Raw genomic sequence first — 20,121 nt, forward strand, 5'->3', positions numbered from 1 at the left:
TTTGAAATAATAATGGCCAAGAACTTTCCAAAATTAACAGACCCTAGGAAGCTGAGAGTACAACCAAACACATTAAGTACCCTCAAAAAAAAAAAAAAAAAAAAAAAAACCTCACTTAGGTATACCATATTCAGACAATCAAAAGGCAAATACAAAATCTTGGAAGAAGCTACAGGGAAGGAAGAACATTTTATCTACAGAGGAAAGAGAATTACAGTGGACTTCTCATTATGCAAGCAAGAGCAGAGTAAACTTTTTAAAGTATGAAACCCCATTACTACCTCAGAATTCTATATTCATTGATATTATTCAAAATGAAGGAGAAATAAAGGCTTTTTCATTAAAAAAAAAAAAAAACTGACAAATTCATCTCAAGCAGACCTGTCCTGCAAAAAAATGGAAAAAAAAATCTTCAAGCAGAAGAAAAATGATATAGGTCAAAAACCTGGATTCACATAAAGAAAACAAGAGCATCAGAAAAGGGATAAATACACTGAAAATAAAATCCTTTACTTTTCTTATCTGACCTAAAAGACAACCAGAACAAGGGCAGAACAAAATAACAGGACAAGGGCATTCCCACTGGCTCAGCAGTAAAGAATCTGCCTGCAATGCAGGAGACACGGGTTCAACTCCTGGGTCTCGAAGATCCCCTGGAGGAGGAAATGGCAACCCACTCCAGTATTCTTGCCTGGGAAATCTCAAGGACAGAGGAGCATAGTGGGGTACAGTCCATGGGGGTGGCAAAAACAGTCGGACAAGACTTAACAACTAAACAACCACACAACAACTGGGTGAACACAGCACACTGTTAAGTGAATGACAACAAGGTCACAGGGGCGGGTGGGAGAAACCTATACATACACCAAGCATTATTATTGTTGTTTAGCTGCTAACTCGTGTCTCTTTTATGACCATGTGGACTGTAGCCCACCAGGCCCCTCTGTCCGTGGGATTTTCCAGGCACAAACACTGGAGCGAGTTGCCATTTCCTCCTCCAGGGGATCTTCTCAACCCAGGAATCAAAACCACCTCTCCTGCATTGGCAGGAAGATTCTTCACCATTGAGACACCAGAATTACGTTACTTTAAGGCAGATTCAGGGGTTAGTTTAAAATGTATATTGTAAACTCTAGGGCAATCACCAAAAAAATTTTTTAAGAAATATGATATGCTATGTGGTAGGCAGAATAATGGTCCCCCAGAAATATGGTTTTTCCAGTAGTCATGTATGGATGTGAGAGTTGGACCATAAAGAGGGCTGAGAAATGAAGAATTGATGCTTTAGAACTGTGGTGTTGGAGAAGACTCTGGACAGTCCCTTGGACAGCAAGGAGATCAAACTAGTCCATCCTAAAGGAGATCAGTCCTGAATGTTCATTGGAAGGACTGATGCTGAAGCTCCAATATTTTGGCCACCTGATGAGAAGAGCTGACTCACTGGAAAAGATCCTGATGCTGGGAAAGACTGAGGGCAGAAAGGGGGGGCAACAAAGGATGAGATGGTTGGATGGCATTACTGACTCAATGGGCATGAGTTTGAGCAAGCTCCAGGAGACAGTGAAGGACAGGGAAACCTGGCGTGCTGCAGTCCATGGGGTCACAAAGAGTCAGACACGACTGAGAGACTTCACTTCACTTACATGATAATAAAGACATCAATTCTCCAGGAAGACATAACAATCTTGAACCTGTGTATACCTAACAAGAAGGAATCAAAACACACAAAGCAAAACATGAGAAAAAAAGTTAAAGACTTCAACAACACTGGCAGTAACTGAGAGATCGAGTAGACAGAAAAATCAGTTAGGAAACAGATGCCCTGAGCAACACTATCAATCAACTTGATCTAACTGAATTAAGAGACAACAGCTGAAAACATTCTTTTCCAGCCCAGTTCACCAATGTAGATCATATTCTGGGCTATAAAACACACCTGAACTGATTTAAAAGAACAGAAATCATACAAAGTATATTCTTGGATGAAGTGGAATTAAACGAGAAATCAGAAACAGAAAGGCAAAAAACAAGCAACCCCCTCCCCCACACCCCCAGATATCTGGAAATTAGAGTCTTGAGAGAAATTTTAACATATTTTGCACTGAATCAAAATGAAAATACAACTTATCAAAATTTGTGTGATACAGCAAAAGAAGTACTTAGAGGGACAGTTGTAGCATCCAAATGGATTAGAGTTCAAGATACCAGTATGTACACGTTTGGCTTAACATGTTAGCTTTAGACAGACTGTCACACATATATGCCCATATATGTTCAGTTCAGTCACTCAGTCGTGTCCAACTCTTTGTGACCCCACGGACCGCAGCATGCCAGGCCTCCTTGTCCATCACCAACTCCCAGAGTTTACTCAAACTCGTGTCCATTGAGTTGGTGATGCCATCCAACCATCTCATCCTCTGTCATCCCCTTCTACTCCTGCCTTCAATCTTTCCCAGCATCACGGTCTTTTCAAATTGGACTGATTTCCTTTAGGATAGACTTGGGTATGGCATAAGCCCTCTTGGAGGAGGTTGCCATTAACCCCACCAGAGAGCTGTCAGAACTTACACAGGACTGAGAAACAGACTCTTGGAGGGCACAAACAGAACCTTGTGCACCAGGACCCCAGAGAAAGGAGCAGGGACCCCACAAGAGACTGACCCAGACTTGCCCGGGAGTGTCCAGGAGTCTCCAATGGAGCTGTGGGTGGGTGGTGGCCTGCAGCAGGGTTGGGGGCAGGGAGTGTAGCAGTACATGCATAGGATCTTTTGAAGGAGGTCGCCATTATCTTCATTACCTCCACCACTGTTTGGCCCCAGGTAAATAGCAAGGAGGGAACACAGTTCCACCCATCAATAGAAAATTGGATTAAAGATTTATTGAGCATGGCCCCGCCCATCAGAATAAGACCCAGTCTCTCCCACCAGGAAGCTTCCATAAGCCTCTTATCCTTCTCCATCAGAGGGTAGACAGAATCCCAGAAAACTAACCAATCTGATCACACGGACCACAGCCTTGAAACTATGAAACTATGAGCTATGCCGTGTGGTGCCACCCAAGACGGATGGGTTATGGTGGAGAGTTCTGGCAAAATGTGGTGCACTGGAGAAGGGAATGGCAAACCACTTCAGTATTCTTGCCTTGAGAACCCTATGAACAGTCCATATATGTACACATATATTTTCTTGCTTATCAGCTGAGAGGGTCTAGAAGAATAACACCCCCATGACAACAAGCATACCTAGTGCCCAAATCTTGGTTTCTAACAGAATTCTCCGATAAAAGGAACCAAAGCTCCTTTAAGGAGTGACTGACTCTTGGACTGGGAAAGGAAATATGGAAGATGAGCCTGAAGTACCTTGCAGTGCCATAAGGAAAGAAAATGACACACAAAAAAACTCCAGGGGAAAAAAAAAATCCCAGAATGATGGCGATATGTTAAAGGAATAGATGGAACGAAATGAAAGAGCTTACAAAGGCCATACCTAAAACAATTTAAGCAACAAAATAAAGTGGTACTGCATTATAATCCAAAGTAAAGATAACTATCCATGAGTCCATAATGACAGAGATAACAAAAAAAACTTGACCATTAATAACTTTTGTACAGTCACTTTTCTTAATGTCTTGAAATTTTGCAAAGTAAAACATTTATATGTCTTTATACATATACACATAAGTGTGTATTGATATATATATATATATATGAAGTGAAGTGAAAGTGGCTCAGTCGTGACTCTTTGCGACCCCATGGACTGTATAGTCCATGGAATTCTCCAGGCCAGAATACTGGAGTGGGTAGCCTTTCCCTTCTCCGGGGGACCTTCCCAACCCAGGGATCAAACCCAGGTCTCCAGGGATCGACCAGGTCTCCAGCATTGCAGGCAGATTCTTCACCAGCTGAGCCACAAGGGAAGTCAGTCAGTCAGTCTGTCAGTCTGTCTGTGTACATATATATATCACCCAACAACCAAATGCTCCTTTGACTCTGTATGTAGGTTGGTTTCCAGGAGTCATTACATGATTAAGTCCTCAACTAATTCTTGTCTATGGAATCGCAGGACACAGATTTGAGTAGTCTGTCCTTATGGGTTGTGTTATTTGTATATATTAACTGTTTTCTCCTCACTGCTGCTTCCTCCTCATAATTTAACACAAGATTCACTGGAGATCAACTTTACAAACTAGCCTGCAGAAAACAGAATGCTCACATGGAAATGCCTGCCGCAGGCTATGTACAGACACAGAGCATCAGAAGGGTGAACTGCCGCACTGAAGTTGGGCTTCTGGCTCCAAGTCCACTCTCTACACTCCAGTGGTTCTCAGCCAGAGCCTGAGATATTTGGCAATGTCTGGGGAAACCTAGCACCACCAGAATCTTTTGGTAGTGTCTGGAAATGTTTTTGGTTGCCACGACCAGGAATCCTGCTAACACCTGCTAGGGAGAGGCCAGGGATGTTGCTAAATCCCCTACAATGCACAGAACAGACCCCAACAATGAAGAATTATCTGGCTCAAAATGTCAACAGTGCCAAGTTTGAGAAACTGTGTTCTGTAACACTGGGGCTGGGACTCTACATGTAACATTTTTCAAACCCTTGAACAACAAGGCAGGTAGAAATGCCAACCTTCCAGGCAGTTGGAAAATCCACTTATATCCCTCCATATCTTCAGTACCTCTGTACAGCAGGGTTCAACCAGTTGTAGATTTTGCTGTACTGTGGTATTTACTGTTGAAAAAAAATTTGCAAATTAACAGACCTGTGCATGCAGTTCAAATCTGTGTTTTTCAAGGGTTAGCTATACTGATAAATGAAACAACTTGGATGAACAGGGAAACACATACGAAAAAGTCTTCAGTCTCAATAATTACTACAGAGATGCAAATAAAAATAAGCTACTATTTTCCAACTCTTGAAAAGTGAAAGTGTAAGTTGCTCAGTGGTGCCCGATTCTTTGTGATCCCATGGGCCCACCAGGTTCCTCTGTCCATGTAATTCTCCAGGCAAGAATACTAGAGTGTGCTGCCATTCCATCTTCTCCAAATTTTCCCCACCCAGAGATCCAACTTTTGGTCTCCTACATTGCAGGCAGAATTTTTACTGTCTGAGCCACCAGGAAAGCCCTTAAAAATCTTTACACCCTTTGGCCAATAATCCCACTTTTTCTAAGAATAAAAATCCTAAAGAAATAATAAATCGGGTGAAAAAGTAGGCATTTCCTAAAGTAAACTCCAAAAAATGCTACAATACAGATATAAACCACAGTATATAGAAACAAGTACAAAGGACAAATTAAATGTGTATATTAAAAAAAAAAACTTAAAAGAAATGCCTTATAGAACTTAAGATTTAAGTTTGACTTTGAAGACTAAGACTTCAGGGGCCCAAAAGCTAAAATATCTCATGCAGAAAGCTGATGTCTAAAGAAACTACAACATGTATTTGTTTTCTGTTTTTCAAACAGAATAGTAGGTAGGATGGTTGGTTACAAGGAATACACACATCTGGTTAAGGTTAGTAGAACTGATTAATTCTATAAGGACAGGCTGGGGTTACGACCCTGAGGGTGAGAATTAACTCACTCTACAAAGCAAAAGGAAGCTAGTGTTTTTAAGCAAATATACCTTAGAAAGGAAATCCTAGGAACAATGTATAAAATGATTTGGGACAGAGGGAAATAAAATCTAGAACCAGGGAGCCAGTTAGAAAAAAAAAAAATTCCATTAAGAGGCATTCACGGTTTGCAATAGAGCTGTGAAAGTGAGTGGTAAGAAGAATCAGAGGCAGAACTGCCAGCACTTGTCAGCTTGACCAGATATGGGACCCTGAGGGAGAAAGGAGGAATAAAAACACTCAGTTAAGTCTTAGTGACAGTAAAGAGCACTTCCAAATGTAGGGTGTGCAGGTTCAATCCCTGGTCCAGAACTAAGATTCCACATGCCTCATGGCCAAAAACCCAAAACACAGAACAGAAGCAATATTGTAACAAATTCAATAAAACTTTAAAAATGGAAGGGGGGGGGTTCTTTAAAAATAAAACAAGTAAAAAAACACATAGATTTACCATATGACCCAGCAATTCCACTCCTAGATATGTATAGCCCAAAGAATCAAAAACGGAGACTCATGCAGACACATGTAAACACATGTTCACAGCAGTGTTATTCACAGTAGGCAAAAATGGCAGCAACCTAAGTGTCCATCAATGGATAAACAAATTGTGATACAGCTGCTCAGCTATATGCATGTATCCAGCCATCCAAAGGAACGAAGTCTGAGATACACTACAGCATGGATGAATCTTGAAAAATTGAAGGGAAATAAGCTGAACAGGGAAAATATTGTATGATTTCAATTCTGTGAAGCATCTAGAAGAAACAAATTCAGAGACAGAAGGGACTGGGGGGAGAGCAAGTGGGGAGTTATTGCTTAATGGTTAGACTTTGTGTTTAGGGTAAAAAACTTTTGGAAATAATGGTTATGGTGACACAATATTGTGAATGTACTTAATACCTGAGTTGTATACTTTAAAAACCGTTAGAACAATAAACTTCAAGTTATGTGTACTTTACCACAATAACAAGAGACTAAAAAAGAAAAGTGAAGATAGAACTCATGCAAAGAACAGCAGAGGAACTGTCAAGAGAAGGCAGGAAGAGCGTGGACTATTTCATAACGTTTAATTTGGAAAACCTCAGCTGATATATATTGAGGGTAGAGAGGTTTTCTGGTTTCGACTTTTTCTCAAGGCAGAGTAGAACTTAACATATGGTATTTATCTAGGTAATAGCAAAGAACTGAGAGGAGTTAAAGGGGGCGGGGGAAGGTCTGGCTTGTTATTTCGGGGGACAAAACTACCACCACACTATTTTACTGGTATTTTATTGGTGCACGGCAGCGTGAGAAGCATTTCAAAGTTATAATTTCATCTTACATTTGGAAAACCAACCAACCGACTGCTTTCCTAACACACAGTAAAAAGGCACGCAGGAGGAAATATCTTCGATGAGAAAAAAAATACACGAAGCTCTTCCATCACAAGCATATTCAAATTCCTTAAAGGGTGAAATCAACCCGAAATGGAGGAGGGTGGGGGCTCGATATCACTGTATTTAAACCACACGTATGTTAAGAGCTTGGGCAACTGTACAAGGAACCCAATTTCTTCAACAAGTGCACTCCAAAGAAACAGAAAAGGCAAACTTCAGATGCTCACCCACCGAATGCCCTGCGAGGACCTGGTCAAAGCCTGAGTGGCACAGCCCAACCATGAAGAAAGCAAAATTGTGTTTTTCTTCAAAAATCTTTCAAGGAACTGTTGCACACTGCTCGAATACTGTGGGAACCGAGAGCTGGGTCCCAGGGGGTGCACTACCCCAGTCGCTCCGGTGTCTAGACGTTTGCGATTCGCCGCAGTCGTTTCTGGGGCACCGCTTTCTCTCAGAGGCGGCCGCAACCCCCGGGACCGCGTTTTCTCAGACGCGCCGGCGGGGCCGGGGGTGGCTCCTCGCGCCGCCCGCCGCTCCCACAGGGCCCGGTGTCTCCTCAGGCCACCCCCGGCCCCACGCCGGGTCTGCGGCCCGATACCCCGCGGAAGCAGGCGGCGGCTGAGGCGGAGGAAGCCACCGGCGCTCGCACCTTCGGGGCACCCGGGACCGCGGCCGCTCGCCTGAGGCGCTGAGGAGGCGGACGGAGGCCGCGCGGGCTCACAAGCCGCCGGACCGCCGCTACTCACCCCGACGCCGTCAGCGCAGCACCCCGGCCTCTCGGGACTCGGGCTGGAGCATCCTCCCTCCCGCCGCGGCCCGACTCCGAGCCGCATTCGCCGCCGCAGCGGGCGGAGCCGCCTGGCAGGAAACGCAGCCCCGGGCCACAGGGGCTTCTCCCCCCAACCCCCACCGCGGGCTCAACCCGTGCCCGCGCCGCAGCCTCGGCCCGAGCGCGCGCCCGCGAGCGCCACGTGACCAGCGGGCCCCGGCCCGCGCTGACGTCACCGCCCGCTGCGGGCGAGCCGCGGCCCAGCCCCTGCCGGTGGGCTGGGGGAGGGGGTCAGTCCTGCTGGCTGCGGGTTCTTAACTCTTGTATACACGGGCTCATTAAGGACAGGTGTCTTAAACATATTAAAAGATGTGCGGTCCCAGTTATGATGGGTTAAAAATGTCAAGGCTGGGCAGAAGCTCGGGTTAAAATCTCAGGAGCGAGTGGCTAGAGTGGGAAAGTAGAGCACACCTGCAAAACAGCAGCAGCAAGGCACTTGGAGAGGCGGGCGGGGAGCTTACTAGAAACGCTGACTCCAGCCACAGAGCGGTGAGCCAAGGGTGTTGCAGTCCTCAAGCCATCACATTGCAGTGAGTCCTGCCGCAGCCCCCAGCCACCTCGCCACCCCCAAACTCTGCACTCCGCCCTTGGGAAGGAATAGCATTCTGGCTCTGGTTTTTGGCTAGGCTGCATATCAGAGGAATGATTTCAGTAAGCCCGGACTCTTGCATCTTCCCGTGCATAGAAAAGCACTAAATTCCTTTCCTTGCAATATCTGATTTTCTTCAACCTTTAAAGTTCCTACTGTCTGACCTTCGTTGCAGAAATTCTTATCTATCCTGGCTCCTCCCTTACCTCTTCAGAGCAGTCTCTCAGAGCTATCTGAGAGACTGCATTCCAGGCTTAAGTCCTTGGTTTTGTCCACTGAATAAATGGTAATACTTAACGTGTAGGTTATGCATTTTTTTCAATCAACAGGCCCCACGCCAGACCAACTAGTAATCAAAATATACGTTTTACCGAGATCTCCAGATGATTTATGTATAAAAAGTTCGAGATCAGTATCCAGGGTACAGTCAGTGCAGGAGACCTGCCAGTGCTCCACCCTCAACCCTTGATGGTATTTAAATATTTGTCCTGATGGGCCTGGAGCAGATCTGTTTCTAGCTCTTACTTCAGATGGGTTCATCCTGTCCCATCAAATTAACATACAACCATACCATTCCAGAAGTTGAAGTTTTCGGTAACTTCAACTGGTGGTGGTTTTGTCACTAAGTCATGTCCGACTCTTGTGAGCCCACGGACTATAGCCCCCACCAGGCTCCTTTGTCCGTGGGATTCTCCACGCAAGAATACTGCAGTGGTTTGCCATTTCCTTCTCCAAGGGGATCTTCCCAACCCAGGAATCGAACCCAGGTCTCCTGCATTGCAGACAGATTCTTTACCAACTGAGCTACAGGGAAGCTCCAATTTTTTACCATTAGAATGACATGAAAATACTTTTTACAGTATGGCATTTAAACCCAGGGTCTTTGAGGCTGGATGAATTAAGCTAGCATATGAACTGTGTTCATTTATCCATAGATAGAGGATGAGATGGCTGGATGGCATCACTGACTCGATGGACATGAGTTTGAGTAGACTCCAGGAGTTGGTGATGGACCAGGGAGGCCTGGCGTGCTGCGATTCATGGGGTTGCAAAGAGTCGGACACGACTGAGCAACTGAACTGAACTGATAGTCTCCAGAGGAAATACAGGAGGCCTAAAATTTAAATTTCAGTTAAAAGAAAGCAATTCATTTGTATATCCCAAGGAATATGTGGGACATACTTATACTATTATTATCGTTTATCCAAAATTCAAATTCACCCCGGGCCTCCTGTACTTTTTCTTTTTTGCTATGCAGCATGTATCTTAAGTCCCTGACCAGGAACAGAACCCCTGTGCCCCTCACAGTGGGAGCTCAGAGTTTTACCCACTGAGCCATCAGGGAAGTCCCTATCTTGTACTTTTATTTGCTAAATCTGGCAATGCTAACCCTGGAGAAGTTCTAACGTTAGTTTTCTGGTTTATGAAATGGCAGTAACAACAGGAACTATTTAGTATCTTAGAAAGTCATGTGGATGAAATGAGATCATCTATGCAGAGTACTTACCAAGGGGCATGAAACAGTGTGAGGGCTCAGTAAATGTTGGCTCTTTTTTTATTTCGTATCTGTGTGTCTTAGGTAAATTCCTGGAAGTATGCTTTTCTTACAGAATTCTCTGGCTAATTTAAGGCTTAAATGAACGGCTACCCACTCCAGTATTCTGGCCTGGAGAATTCCAAGGACAGAGGAGCCTGGCAGGCTACAGTCCATGGGGTCGCAGAAAGTCAGACACGACTGAGCGACTTTCACTGAGCTTTTGGTCATACCCAAAACAGTTCTGTGACAAGCACTGTGCAAGGTGAGCAGATTCTTCTCAACTAGCTCCAGGATACAAATCAAATTTTAAAATTTCTATACAAAAACCCAAATTGCCACCTACGGGCAAGTATAGATTTCCTTTCAATCACACCAAACACTAGGATGTTGATTCTGATTTGTTTTCTCTTCCAGAGTTAGCTGAAATAATATTCAAGAGGAAACTGTTTAGGCAACTTCTACATCATTTCTAAGACTCATTCATGTTATTTAGTACCTGAACTAAATTGCATTAAAAAAACTGAGACAATGTTAGGCCCATGGCTCTAAGAAAAAGAACATTCCCCCCCACCTTGGTTCAGTATTGGTATTTACATCTTTCTTTATGCTTACCAAACAAGAAGATTCTCTGAATTTATACTAAAATTCTCTTTTTGCCTTTGGCTACATAACTTTTATTTTGTATATTACTCTAACTTTAATAGGTTCATTGATTTATTACAATTGATTTTTATTACTTTCTAGAAGCAGCTAAGGTATAAATATGTGCCAAGAATATAATAATAATGTGGCTATTACTTTGTTCTGCCAGATTGACTTTGTAAAAGCTCAATCAAGTCACCCTAACCACCTGTAACAAACGTGTGTTGTGTGTGCTCCGTCGTGTCTGACGCTCTGTGACCCCATGGATTGTGGCCCCCCAGGCTCCTCTGCCCATAGAATTTTCCAGGCAGGAGTTCTGGAGTGGGTTGCCATTACCTACCCCAGGGGATCTTCCTGACCCAGGGATTGAACCTGCATCTCCTGCATTGGCAGGTGGATTCCTTACCACTAGCACCACCTGGGAAGCCCTGTACCATATGGGCACAGGTTTTCCCCATCTCTTTCTAGCTATAGATTTTATAGAGTATTTTGTCAAACACCATGGGTTTAAAGACATTATAAACTGGTTCTTTTTTTTTTTTACACTGTATATATTATTTCAAAGAACACGAGCTCCATGAAGGGACAGATGTTTACCTGCACCATTGTTTGCTGTGTCCCAGCACCTAGACACACATGGCCTGAGCTGACCATTCAGTTGTTGATAGAATGAGCTTAATAGATAAGTTGTTTCCTGCTATATAAAACTACATTTTCTCCAGCAGAAGCTATGTCTAGTGATTCTAAGTCTTCTCCTTTCTACTCCTTTCAGTGTGTTCCTTCCCTCATTTTCTCATTCTCTTTGTTTTTGAATTAAATATATTTTCACTTTTCTAGCTGCGTGCACCATGGTGAATGCCACCGCCATCCCCCTAGCCTGATAGAAGTACTTTAAGACACCCGGGAGTGTGTCCACCCGGCATAGATATGGAAGGTCGTTACTTCTTCCCCAATCCCAGCTAAACAGTTCTCAAGTCACATCAAACACAGATTATCGACAAGGCGTGCGGGCCAAGGAGTGTCAGGAGAGCTGTAGGCCAGAGCCTTAGGAGGGAACAGGCAGGAAAAAGGCAAAATCAGAAGCCAGGAAGAGGGAATGTCTCCGATTAACTGAAGGGCTGACAGGAACAAATGGGGAGGCTGGGCTGGAGAGCTGGGTCATCCAGGCAAGTGGCTGGACATTAAAAACTCAGGAAACCAATCAAGCAAGGCATAAGGATCAGAATCTGCACCAGCAGCAAAAAAAGGAGCTCAATACAGTTGAGCCAAAATTAGTATGGGCCAACCACGGCTCTCTGAGAATGTCTTTCTGGGGAGGTCACTGGCCCCAGTCACCTATCTGCAGTAGGAATTGAGTTGACCATGAGTGGAGCACTCCTTTTATGGTCTACCAGGGCGAAGTAGGCTTGGCAAATGTGCTGTGCTCAGTCATGTCTGACTCTTTGTGGCCCCATGGACTGTAGGCCACCAGGCTCTTCTGTCCACAGAATTTTCCAGGCAAGAATACTGGAGTGGGTTGCCATTTCCTACGATCTTCCCTACCCAGGGACTGAGCCTGCATCTCTTTAATTCTCCTGCTTTGGCAGGTGAGTTCTTTACCACTAGTGCCACCTGAGGCTTGGCAAATAATTGGAAATGATACACTGCATCTCAATTTTGATAGTCTAAACTGTGTGACAACATGCATTTCAAATGTTCAAGGTCTTGCCACTCCATAAGGGGCGAGAAACTAAGTACCCAGAGCCATCATTAAAGGGAGGAAAAAAGGCAATTCTGGTGTCAACCATTCTGGTTGTATTTATTATTGTATTTCACATAATTTCATAATGGTCCAAACTTGTCCCTTCTCTATGTTGAAGGACTAGGGGACTTTTTAACCCTTTTTTAATGAAAACGACTGGTGTTCCTCTCATGAGATTGTCTCAGATGCCTCCAATTCTGGGAAGATAGTATCCAAATACCACTGAAATGACTTGCAACCCAATCGTTTCCTTAACTCAACACGCTCACTAATGTTTCCATAGGCAGCAGACTTCAGAGCAGGTCTTCGTAGAAAAAACTGTTCCTAAATGGAAAGAATCATTTCATGAAACCAAACAAATCTTTGTTCATCAAGTCATGATATCTAACAGAGCAGAATCTAATTTCATCATCTAACAGAGCAGTATGTATTTTCATCATCTGAACTAAAACAAAACAGTCAACAATAAACCTTTTCCTCTGTGTGGGGAGGGCAGACACATGAGACCCAGGACTCACTCAGCCGCAGCTGTTCACAGGCTGTGCTGTGACCACCGTGATGAAAGCAGCTAGAGGGACTAGGAGACCTAGGTCCTGCTTCTCAAGAGCCCAGAGTCATAGTTACCTGTGGTAGTGTTCCCCCTTTCTCCTGATCTCCCAGTGAGGCTACAGGACAGAACCCCTCACTCCCCAGTCCCCGTCAACACTTTAATGGTTTCAGAAACAGAGGGTGGTGCAGTGGCTAAGGGAAAACTGGCTCTGGAGGAGGGCGTCCTGGCTTCAGTTTCTCCCTCCGCCAGTGTAGACACTGAAGCACAGTTTGGACATTCATCAGGATTTAGGCAGGCACTAATTCATGGCCCATGAGTCCTTGTTTCCAGATTTATTCAAGATATATCTCTACAAATGTGCAAAAAGACATGGGGAAAGGATGTTCATTTCAGCAGAGTTAAAGAATAACAAAAAGCTGAGACGATCAGAATGTTATCTATGGGGGCTGTTTATTAATGGGATAAATTTTAGGAAATCTATTCAAAGGAAATATTTAAAAGAATGACATGTTTATATGTTCTGATTTTAAGACTTTGAAAGTATGTTTTTAAATTATATAAATAAATGGAAAATTCTAAAACAAAATACTGATGCTCAAATCTAGTTATGTAAAAGAAAAGGCTATATACTCCTGTGTGTGTGAATGTAACAGAAACTACAGAAAGTTAGTGATGACTTCTAAGGGGTAGAACTATGGGCTTCAGAAGCTTACTTTTCACTTCATACTTTTCAATACTGTAAGACTTTTAAAAATGCAGATGCTTCACCTTTTTAAAAATAATTTTTAAACATCAGGAAATACAATAAGTATACAAAAGAAGCACATAAAATATAAATGTGCACCTTAATGAATTATCAAAAAAATCAACCTGAATAAACTTGGCTAGGTCAAGAAATAGAACAAAACCAGTTAATTCTTCCTCTTAAGTTTCAAGTGCTATCCTGATTATGTGTTCATTTCTTTGCTTTTCTTTCTAGCATTGATATCTAATTATCCATGCATAAATGATATGGCTTGATATTATGTTTTTAACTTTATAGAAATGGAAAAATACAGTATGTATGCTATTGTGTTTGGCTTCTTTTGTTCACTGTCTTGAAGATTTACCTATGCTGCTGTATGTGTGTCTAAAGTTGGTTAATTTTCATTGCTACATAGAAGTATATCGATTAAACATATCATATTTACCATATTCCATTCCCCTCCTGATAAGCATTTGGGTTGTATTCTGTTTTGGCTAACACAATCAAAGCTGTTTATAAACATTCCTGTTCATCTGTTCTGGTGCACAGAAGCACCCATTCTGTAGTGTCTACACAGGATGGACTTGCTAGATCATGGGATAGTCATTATCTTTCATTATTTTATTCAATAGTGCCAAACTGTTTCCCAAAAGGAGTTTGTAACAATTAACACTCCCACCCACAGTGTCTGAGACTGCCTATGCTTGCCCACACATGATCCTGTCAGGCTTCAAAAATGTTTCGCCCCTCTGGGTGGCTATGTAAAAATATCTCACTGAGGTTTTAATTCATATTGCCCTGCTTACTAAAGAATTTGAAGTATTATTACTTTTATAATTTAAAATATTAATAAAGAAATATTAGATCAAGACCAGGACATATACTATCACAGAGACAGTCTTCCATATTTCTACCCATGTATCTGCAATGAGGTCGTGTGGCTACTGTCCACATCAGTTTGAACTTTCAAATTAAAACAAAGCTGCATCTATATATTCTCTATATGCACATTCTAAAGGTCCTGGTAAGAGGCTGAAAGCATGGGGAGATGCACGCATGAAGGGGCCTGGCTTTGATGTAAAAACCTTTGACCAGAAAGGAAAAGAGGTAGCAAAGATCCTCATGTGTGGCGCTTCAGCCACATCACTTGGGACTTGGTAGCGAGTCGAGGAAGAGAATGCGTGGGGATGGGGACAGAGAGGCGTCTGCTGCAGAGGGGTAATCTTGGGAGTGGGAAATAGACCTGGGGAAGAAAAAACAGACTTCGTGTGTTGGTCGATTTACTCCTGAGAAACCTGAGTTTCCCTAGAGATTAAAACAATGAGTAAGGTGCCAGTGTAGTGGGTTAGAAGGAACTAATCGCAAATAGGGTCTGAAAAATGAGTGGGTGAGGAACTGAAAGGGCACATGTGTGCTAAGTTGCTTCAGTCGTGTCCGACTCTTTGCGATCCTGTGGACCGTAGCCCACCAGGCTCCTCTGTCCATGGGATTCTCCAGGCAAGAACACTGGAGTGGGTAGCCATGCCCTTCTCCAGGGGATCTTCCCAACCCAGGGATGGAACCCATGTCTCTTATGTCTACCTGCATTGGCAGGCGGGTTCTTTACCACTAGCACCACCTGGACCCTAATGTAAGGAAAAGCACAGACTTTGGTATCTGGAAGGCAGTAGAAGGCTTCTTCAGAGCTAGTCCCTCTCTGTTCTGACTCATCTTCCCAAACCAGGAATGTATCCTTCACCTTGTATTCATCTAGCCAAATGTGTACCAGTCTGAGATTGTTATATTCCATGGCTTTTATAACTTCAGAGTGGTTTGTCGTGTGTTGCCTATTGATGTGTCCAACTCGAGAGCAGGGGATTACATAGAGCTGGCCTCCACACATCCAGATCTATAGACATAAGGAAAACAGAAAACGCATTAATGATTAGTGTCTGTTTGCTAGTAACAGGCAACTGCTGAATTAAAACAGAAACAACAGCCATCGTTAAGTGTCTTATTTCATTTAATCCTCACAGCAACCTTACACTGTGATCATCCCCATTCTACAAATGAAGAAACTAATACATAACATTAGTCAAGAAGTTTGCCCAGTAATATAGTGGCAGAGCACAAATTTCAAACTCAAATCTGGCCCCAGCGTCATGGCTCTGAATACTAAGTGGTCCTGCCTTGCGCGTACATGACCAACTCTGAGGCTGATCATATGAAGACTGACAGGATACTTTGTCTTAGGATATTCTCAAACAATATGCCTTTCAGCATATTGTTACTTTCATGTTACAAATGTTACTTTCATAACATTTTCTGAGACTCTTAAGTACTGCTGGCTGTTAGGTTCAGTCGCTCAGGCTCAGTCCTGTCCAACTCTTTGCAACCCCATGGACTGCAGCCCACCAGGCTCCTCTGTCCATGGGATTCTCCAGGCAAGAATAGTGGATTGGGTTGGCTGTTAGTAGGTAACAAAAGAAACATTGATCATGGGTGACTTCAGTTATTCCTCTTTTTTTGTACTTAAAACACTTTATAATGCTTATTTTTAATAACTTTTTTTACTACACAAAAATATATGACCATAGGAAAAATAAGTGTAGAAAAGCAAACAGGGGGAAAAAATCACTTTTTAAAGACTTCATCAGTCAATACTAATCGAAATTGTTGTTTAGTTGCTAAGTTGTGTCCAACTCTTTCATGACTCCGTGGACTGTAGCCCACCAGGCTCCTCTGTTCATGGGACTTATGAGGCAAGAATACTGAAGTGGGTTGCCATTTCCTTCTCTAGGGGATCTTCCCGACCCAGGGATTGAACTTACGTCTTCTGCATTGGTAGGGGAATTCTTTACCACTGAGCCACCAGGGAAACCATCTAATAATCCAAGTATGTATGTGTGTATACATAGATACACAGCAGTAAGATAACTTGCTTTTTTAATTTAATGTTTTGCAAAGTTATTTATAAAGTCTTGTATTATTTGGAATAATACAAGAATATTGGAATGTTGGTAGTTTTAAATTTTTTATTATAGATAACATCACAAAGAATGTGCTTGTAATATAAACCTTACGTAGAGTATACTTACACAACTCTTCCATTTGAGTCAGTGATGCTTACATGGTTCCTAGGTCAGCAGCAACAGCATCAGTAGGGAACTCACAAATGTAAATCCCTGGGCCTACCCAGACCTACTGACCTAAGAATGCTGGGTCTGGGAGCCCAGTATTTCTGTACTTCAATCAGTTTTTTAGGTGATTCTGATGCATTCTAAAGTGTGAGAACCACTGTTCTAATTAATCAAGGTCAAACATCCCAGTTTTATAGATATTTTCTTAGGAAATCCACCTAATCATTTAAAATAAGACTCACTGAAAACAATGCTCAAAAGTATTATGGTGAAAATATCAGACAGTTGGAAAGGATTATGTTAAAGAAAAGGGAAAAGCAGAACTTCTGACGTGACACCTAATGACTGGTACAACAAACTTCCAGGGTTCTTTAGAAATACCCGGAAATATCCAACCAGTCCATCCTAAAGATCAGTCCTGGGTGTTCATTGGAAGGACTGATGTTGAAGCTGAAACTCCAGTACTTTGGCCACCTGATGCGAAGAGCTGACTCGTTGGAAAAGACCCTGATGCTGGGAAAGATTGAGGGCAGGAGGAGAAGGGAATGACAGAGGATGAGATGGTTGGATGGCATCACTGACTCAATGGACATGGGTTTGGGTGGACTCCAGGAGCTGGTGATGGACAGGGAGGCCTGGCGTGCTGTGGTTCATGGGGTCACAAAGAGTCGGACATGACTGAGTGACTGAACTGAACTGATTCCCATAAAATGTCTACAAAAATACACATTGAATGCCTTCTCCAGAATGCATGCCACAGTATCTTCACCTGGCTTGCTCAATTGGTAGAGCATGAGACTCTTAAATGAATCACGAAGGGATTTCCCTGATGGCCCAGTGGTTGAGAATCCAGCTTGCAGTGGGGGGGGACATGTGTTTGATCCCTGGCTCAGGAATTAAGATCTCACATGACGTGGGGCAATCCTCACCACAGGGAGGATCCTACATGCCACAACTGAGACTCAGTGCAACCAAATAAATAAAATAAATTTTTAAAAAATAATAGAATAAAATGAATGACACAGTAGAAAATCCCTTAGAGCAGAAGTCCAAAGATTTAGGTTCTTTTATCATCTTTGCTACATGCTGATGATCAGACATATCCTCTCTGAATCTCTTTTTCACCTGCAATTAAGAACTAAATAGTTGATCATTGAAGCTACTGCTTGGGGGTGCTTTGTTATGCAGCAAAAGCTAACTGATACCAGTCACCTACAATGTTTTAATCTCTTTTTCAAGAGATCTTAAGGAAATTTGGAAAATCAGTAATATCCATTTAATATTTAGGATGGATACAGAAGTATTTATTATTGTTGGTGCAGTCTTATATGTGTGAAATGTTTCTTATCAAAAAAGAGATCTGGCTATGAGCACAAAATAGAAAACAAAAGTCAAGTAACCAAAGTGACAATAGGGAGTGAAAGTAAAACACACACTAAGAGACTTTCTCAAAAAGTCAAATTGAGGATGCAGTCACAGCTTAGCCCCATTTTCACACGGCCCGTGCGGTTGCTCTTCTCCTCTTGATTCATTCTCAAAGGGACACAATCCATCTGGACACGTCTTTTGTTCTGCCCATTGTCCATGTGGGAGATGGTCAGCTTTCTTTCTCGGATACACTGCTGGAAGTAGCCTGTCCAGCTCCCAGTATTACTATTATTATTGGAGGAGGAAGAGGATGGTGAGGAGGGAGAATATCCCATCTCGAGTTAATATAGTGGGACTTCTCTGGTGGTCCAGTGGCTAAGACTCCACACTCCCAAAGCAGGGCATCCGAGTTAGATCCCTGGTCTGGGAACTAGTCCCCACATGCCACAACTCAGCGTTCACAAGACACAACAAAAGATCCCATGTGCTGCAACTAAGACCCAGTGCAGCCAAATAAATAGATTAATAATAATTAAAAAAACACAAAAAAGAGTTAGTATAGTTTAGTACTTCAGAATCCAAACTCAGAGGCCACTCCATGTGGTTCAAATCCCCTATGAGCCATGTGATCTGGGGAAAGTTACAGAAGTTACTCAATCCATTTTTGTCTCAGTTTGCTCATCTGTAAAACGAGAATTACAACAGCACCAGCCTTACTACTGAGTCTGCACACTTCAGAGCCCACCTGCCACAACTAGAGAGCCTGCATGACAAAACTAGAGAACCTAGGCACTTAGAAAGTTTGTGCACTGAAAAGAGAGATCCACAGAAAGCAACAAAGGCCCCACATGCAGCAACTAAGATCAAACACAGCCAAATAAGTAAATATTAAAAAAAAAAAAAAAAAAAAGACAGTACCTGTCTCATGGGATTGCTATGAGCATCAGATAATCTGACACTTGTGAAGTGCTTAGGGTTTGTATTTTGTAAAATGAGAGTGTCTCTGCTGTAGTGAAGTGTGGTAGGTTATAACCACGGCCACATATGCTTTTCATTCCTACCTGCACATCTAACTGCTAAGTAACTCTGTACTCCACTCATCAAGAAATGAGGTTTATTTCTCCATCTCTTGAAACTGGTCTTGGCCTTGTGACTTGCTTTGGCCCAACAGGACATTAGCAAAGGTGATGCTTGAAAAGTGTGTGCAGCACTTTGGGAACCTTTTGCTCTTGGGAACCTTGTGACCACTTCACAGTGAATGAACCTCGCTAGCCTGCCTAACTACGAGAGACAAATGGTCTGGTCACCTCCGCTGCCCCAACACTGGACACTGGCTGATGTCAGACATGTAAATGAGGCCATCCCATGCTCGCCAGCACCAGCTGACCCTCCAGATGAACACAGATGTGTAAGCATCACTAGTAAAATCAGCCCTCCTGGCTGTGACCGAAAAAGCCATTTTAGCAACACAACAAATTTTGAGGAGTAACAGTTGTTTGTTGTTTCAAGCTACTGTATTTTTGGGACAGTTTGTTACACATCAAAAACTAACTGATACACTAAGGAAGTAAATGAGACCTCTTATCCACTTAGCTGCTCATTCTAGAAACTTGGTGTGATTGATGAAAATACTGTTCTGCAAACATTGTCTCGCTCTCTACCCCTCACCAAGGGGCAGAGTATATTTCTCTGACACATTGATTTTGGACTTGTCCATTTGACAAGCCTTGGTCCATGGAACATGAGCAGACACAGTGTCTCTGGAGACTTTAGATAGGCTGTGTGGTTCGCCTTGACTTTTGCCTTCCTACTGTCACATAAGAACATGCCCAGAATTGCTAGTAGAATGACCAGCAAAGCTGAGCAGACTCAGAGCCCAGCCCCGCCAGTGTAAATGCCCAGGCAGAGCCATGCTGGCCAACCCGCAGACATCTGAAAGAAGAAAGTAGATGCTTCTTGTTCTGAATTGCCTGGTTTTGAACTGCTCTGTAACAAGCATCATCATGGCAT

General features: G+C 43.0%; 2 protein-coding genes across 5 annotated transcripts in view; both read right to left on the reverse strand.

Moving 5' to 3' along the window:
• The window catches only part of GALNT11 (polypeptide N-acetylgalactosaminyltransferase 11), a 52,135-nt gene extending 44,183 nt beyond the window's left edge, over window positions 1-7,952 (reverse strand). Inside the window, exons 1-2 of one of the 3 annotated variants that reach the window (XM_070452138.1) lie at window positions 7,738-7,952; window positions 4,629-4,730 (exon numbers count right to left, since the gene is read on the reverse strand). The gene's annotated coding sequence lies outside the window, so the exon portion shown is untranslated. Of the gene's footprint in view, window positions 1-4,628; window positions 4,731-7,218; window positions 7,684-7,737 lie in introns of those variants that run through there. The other 2 variants (XM_070452052.1, XM_070452085.1) reach the window with 2 other exon arrangements.
• Window positions 7,953-12,359: 4,407 nt separating this feature from the next.
• GALNTL5 (polypeptide N-acetylgalactosaminyltransferase like 5) overlaps window positions 12,360-20,121 on the reverse strand; it is a 57,941-nt gene continuing 50,179 nt past the window's right edge. For both annotated transcript variants that reach the window (XM_020909950.2, XM_020909949.2), the window contains 2 exons: window positions 15,363-15,512; window positions 12,360-12,653 (listed from right to left, as the gene is read on the reverse strand). In XM_020909950.2, coding sequence (XP_020765609.1) covers window positions 12,498-12,653; window positions 15,363-15,512 — 306 coding nt within the window. In that variant the 3' untranslated portion in view covers window positions 12,360-12,497. The remainder of the gene's footprint in view (window positions 12,654-15,362; window positions 15,513-20,121) is intronic.

This window comes from Odocoileus virginianus, chromosome 1 (genome assembly GCF_023699985.2).
Source record: "Odocoileus virginianus isolate 20LAN1187 ecotype Illinois chromosome 1, Ovbor_1.2, whole genome shotgun sequence".
In the NCBI taxonomy this organism is placed as follows: Eukaryota; Metazoa; Chordata; class Mammalia; order Artiodactyla; family Cervidae; genus Odocoileus; species Odocoileus virginianus.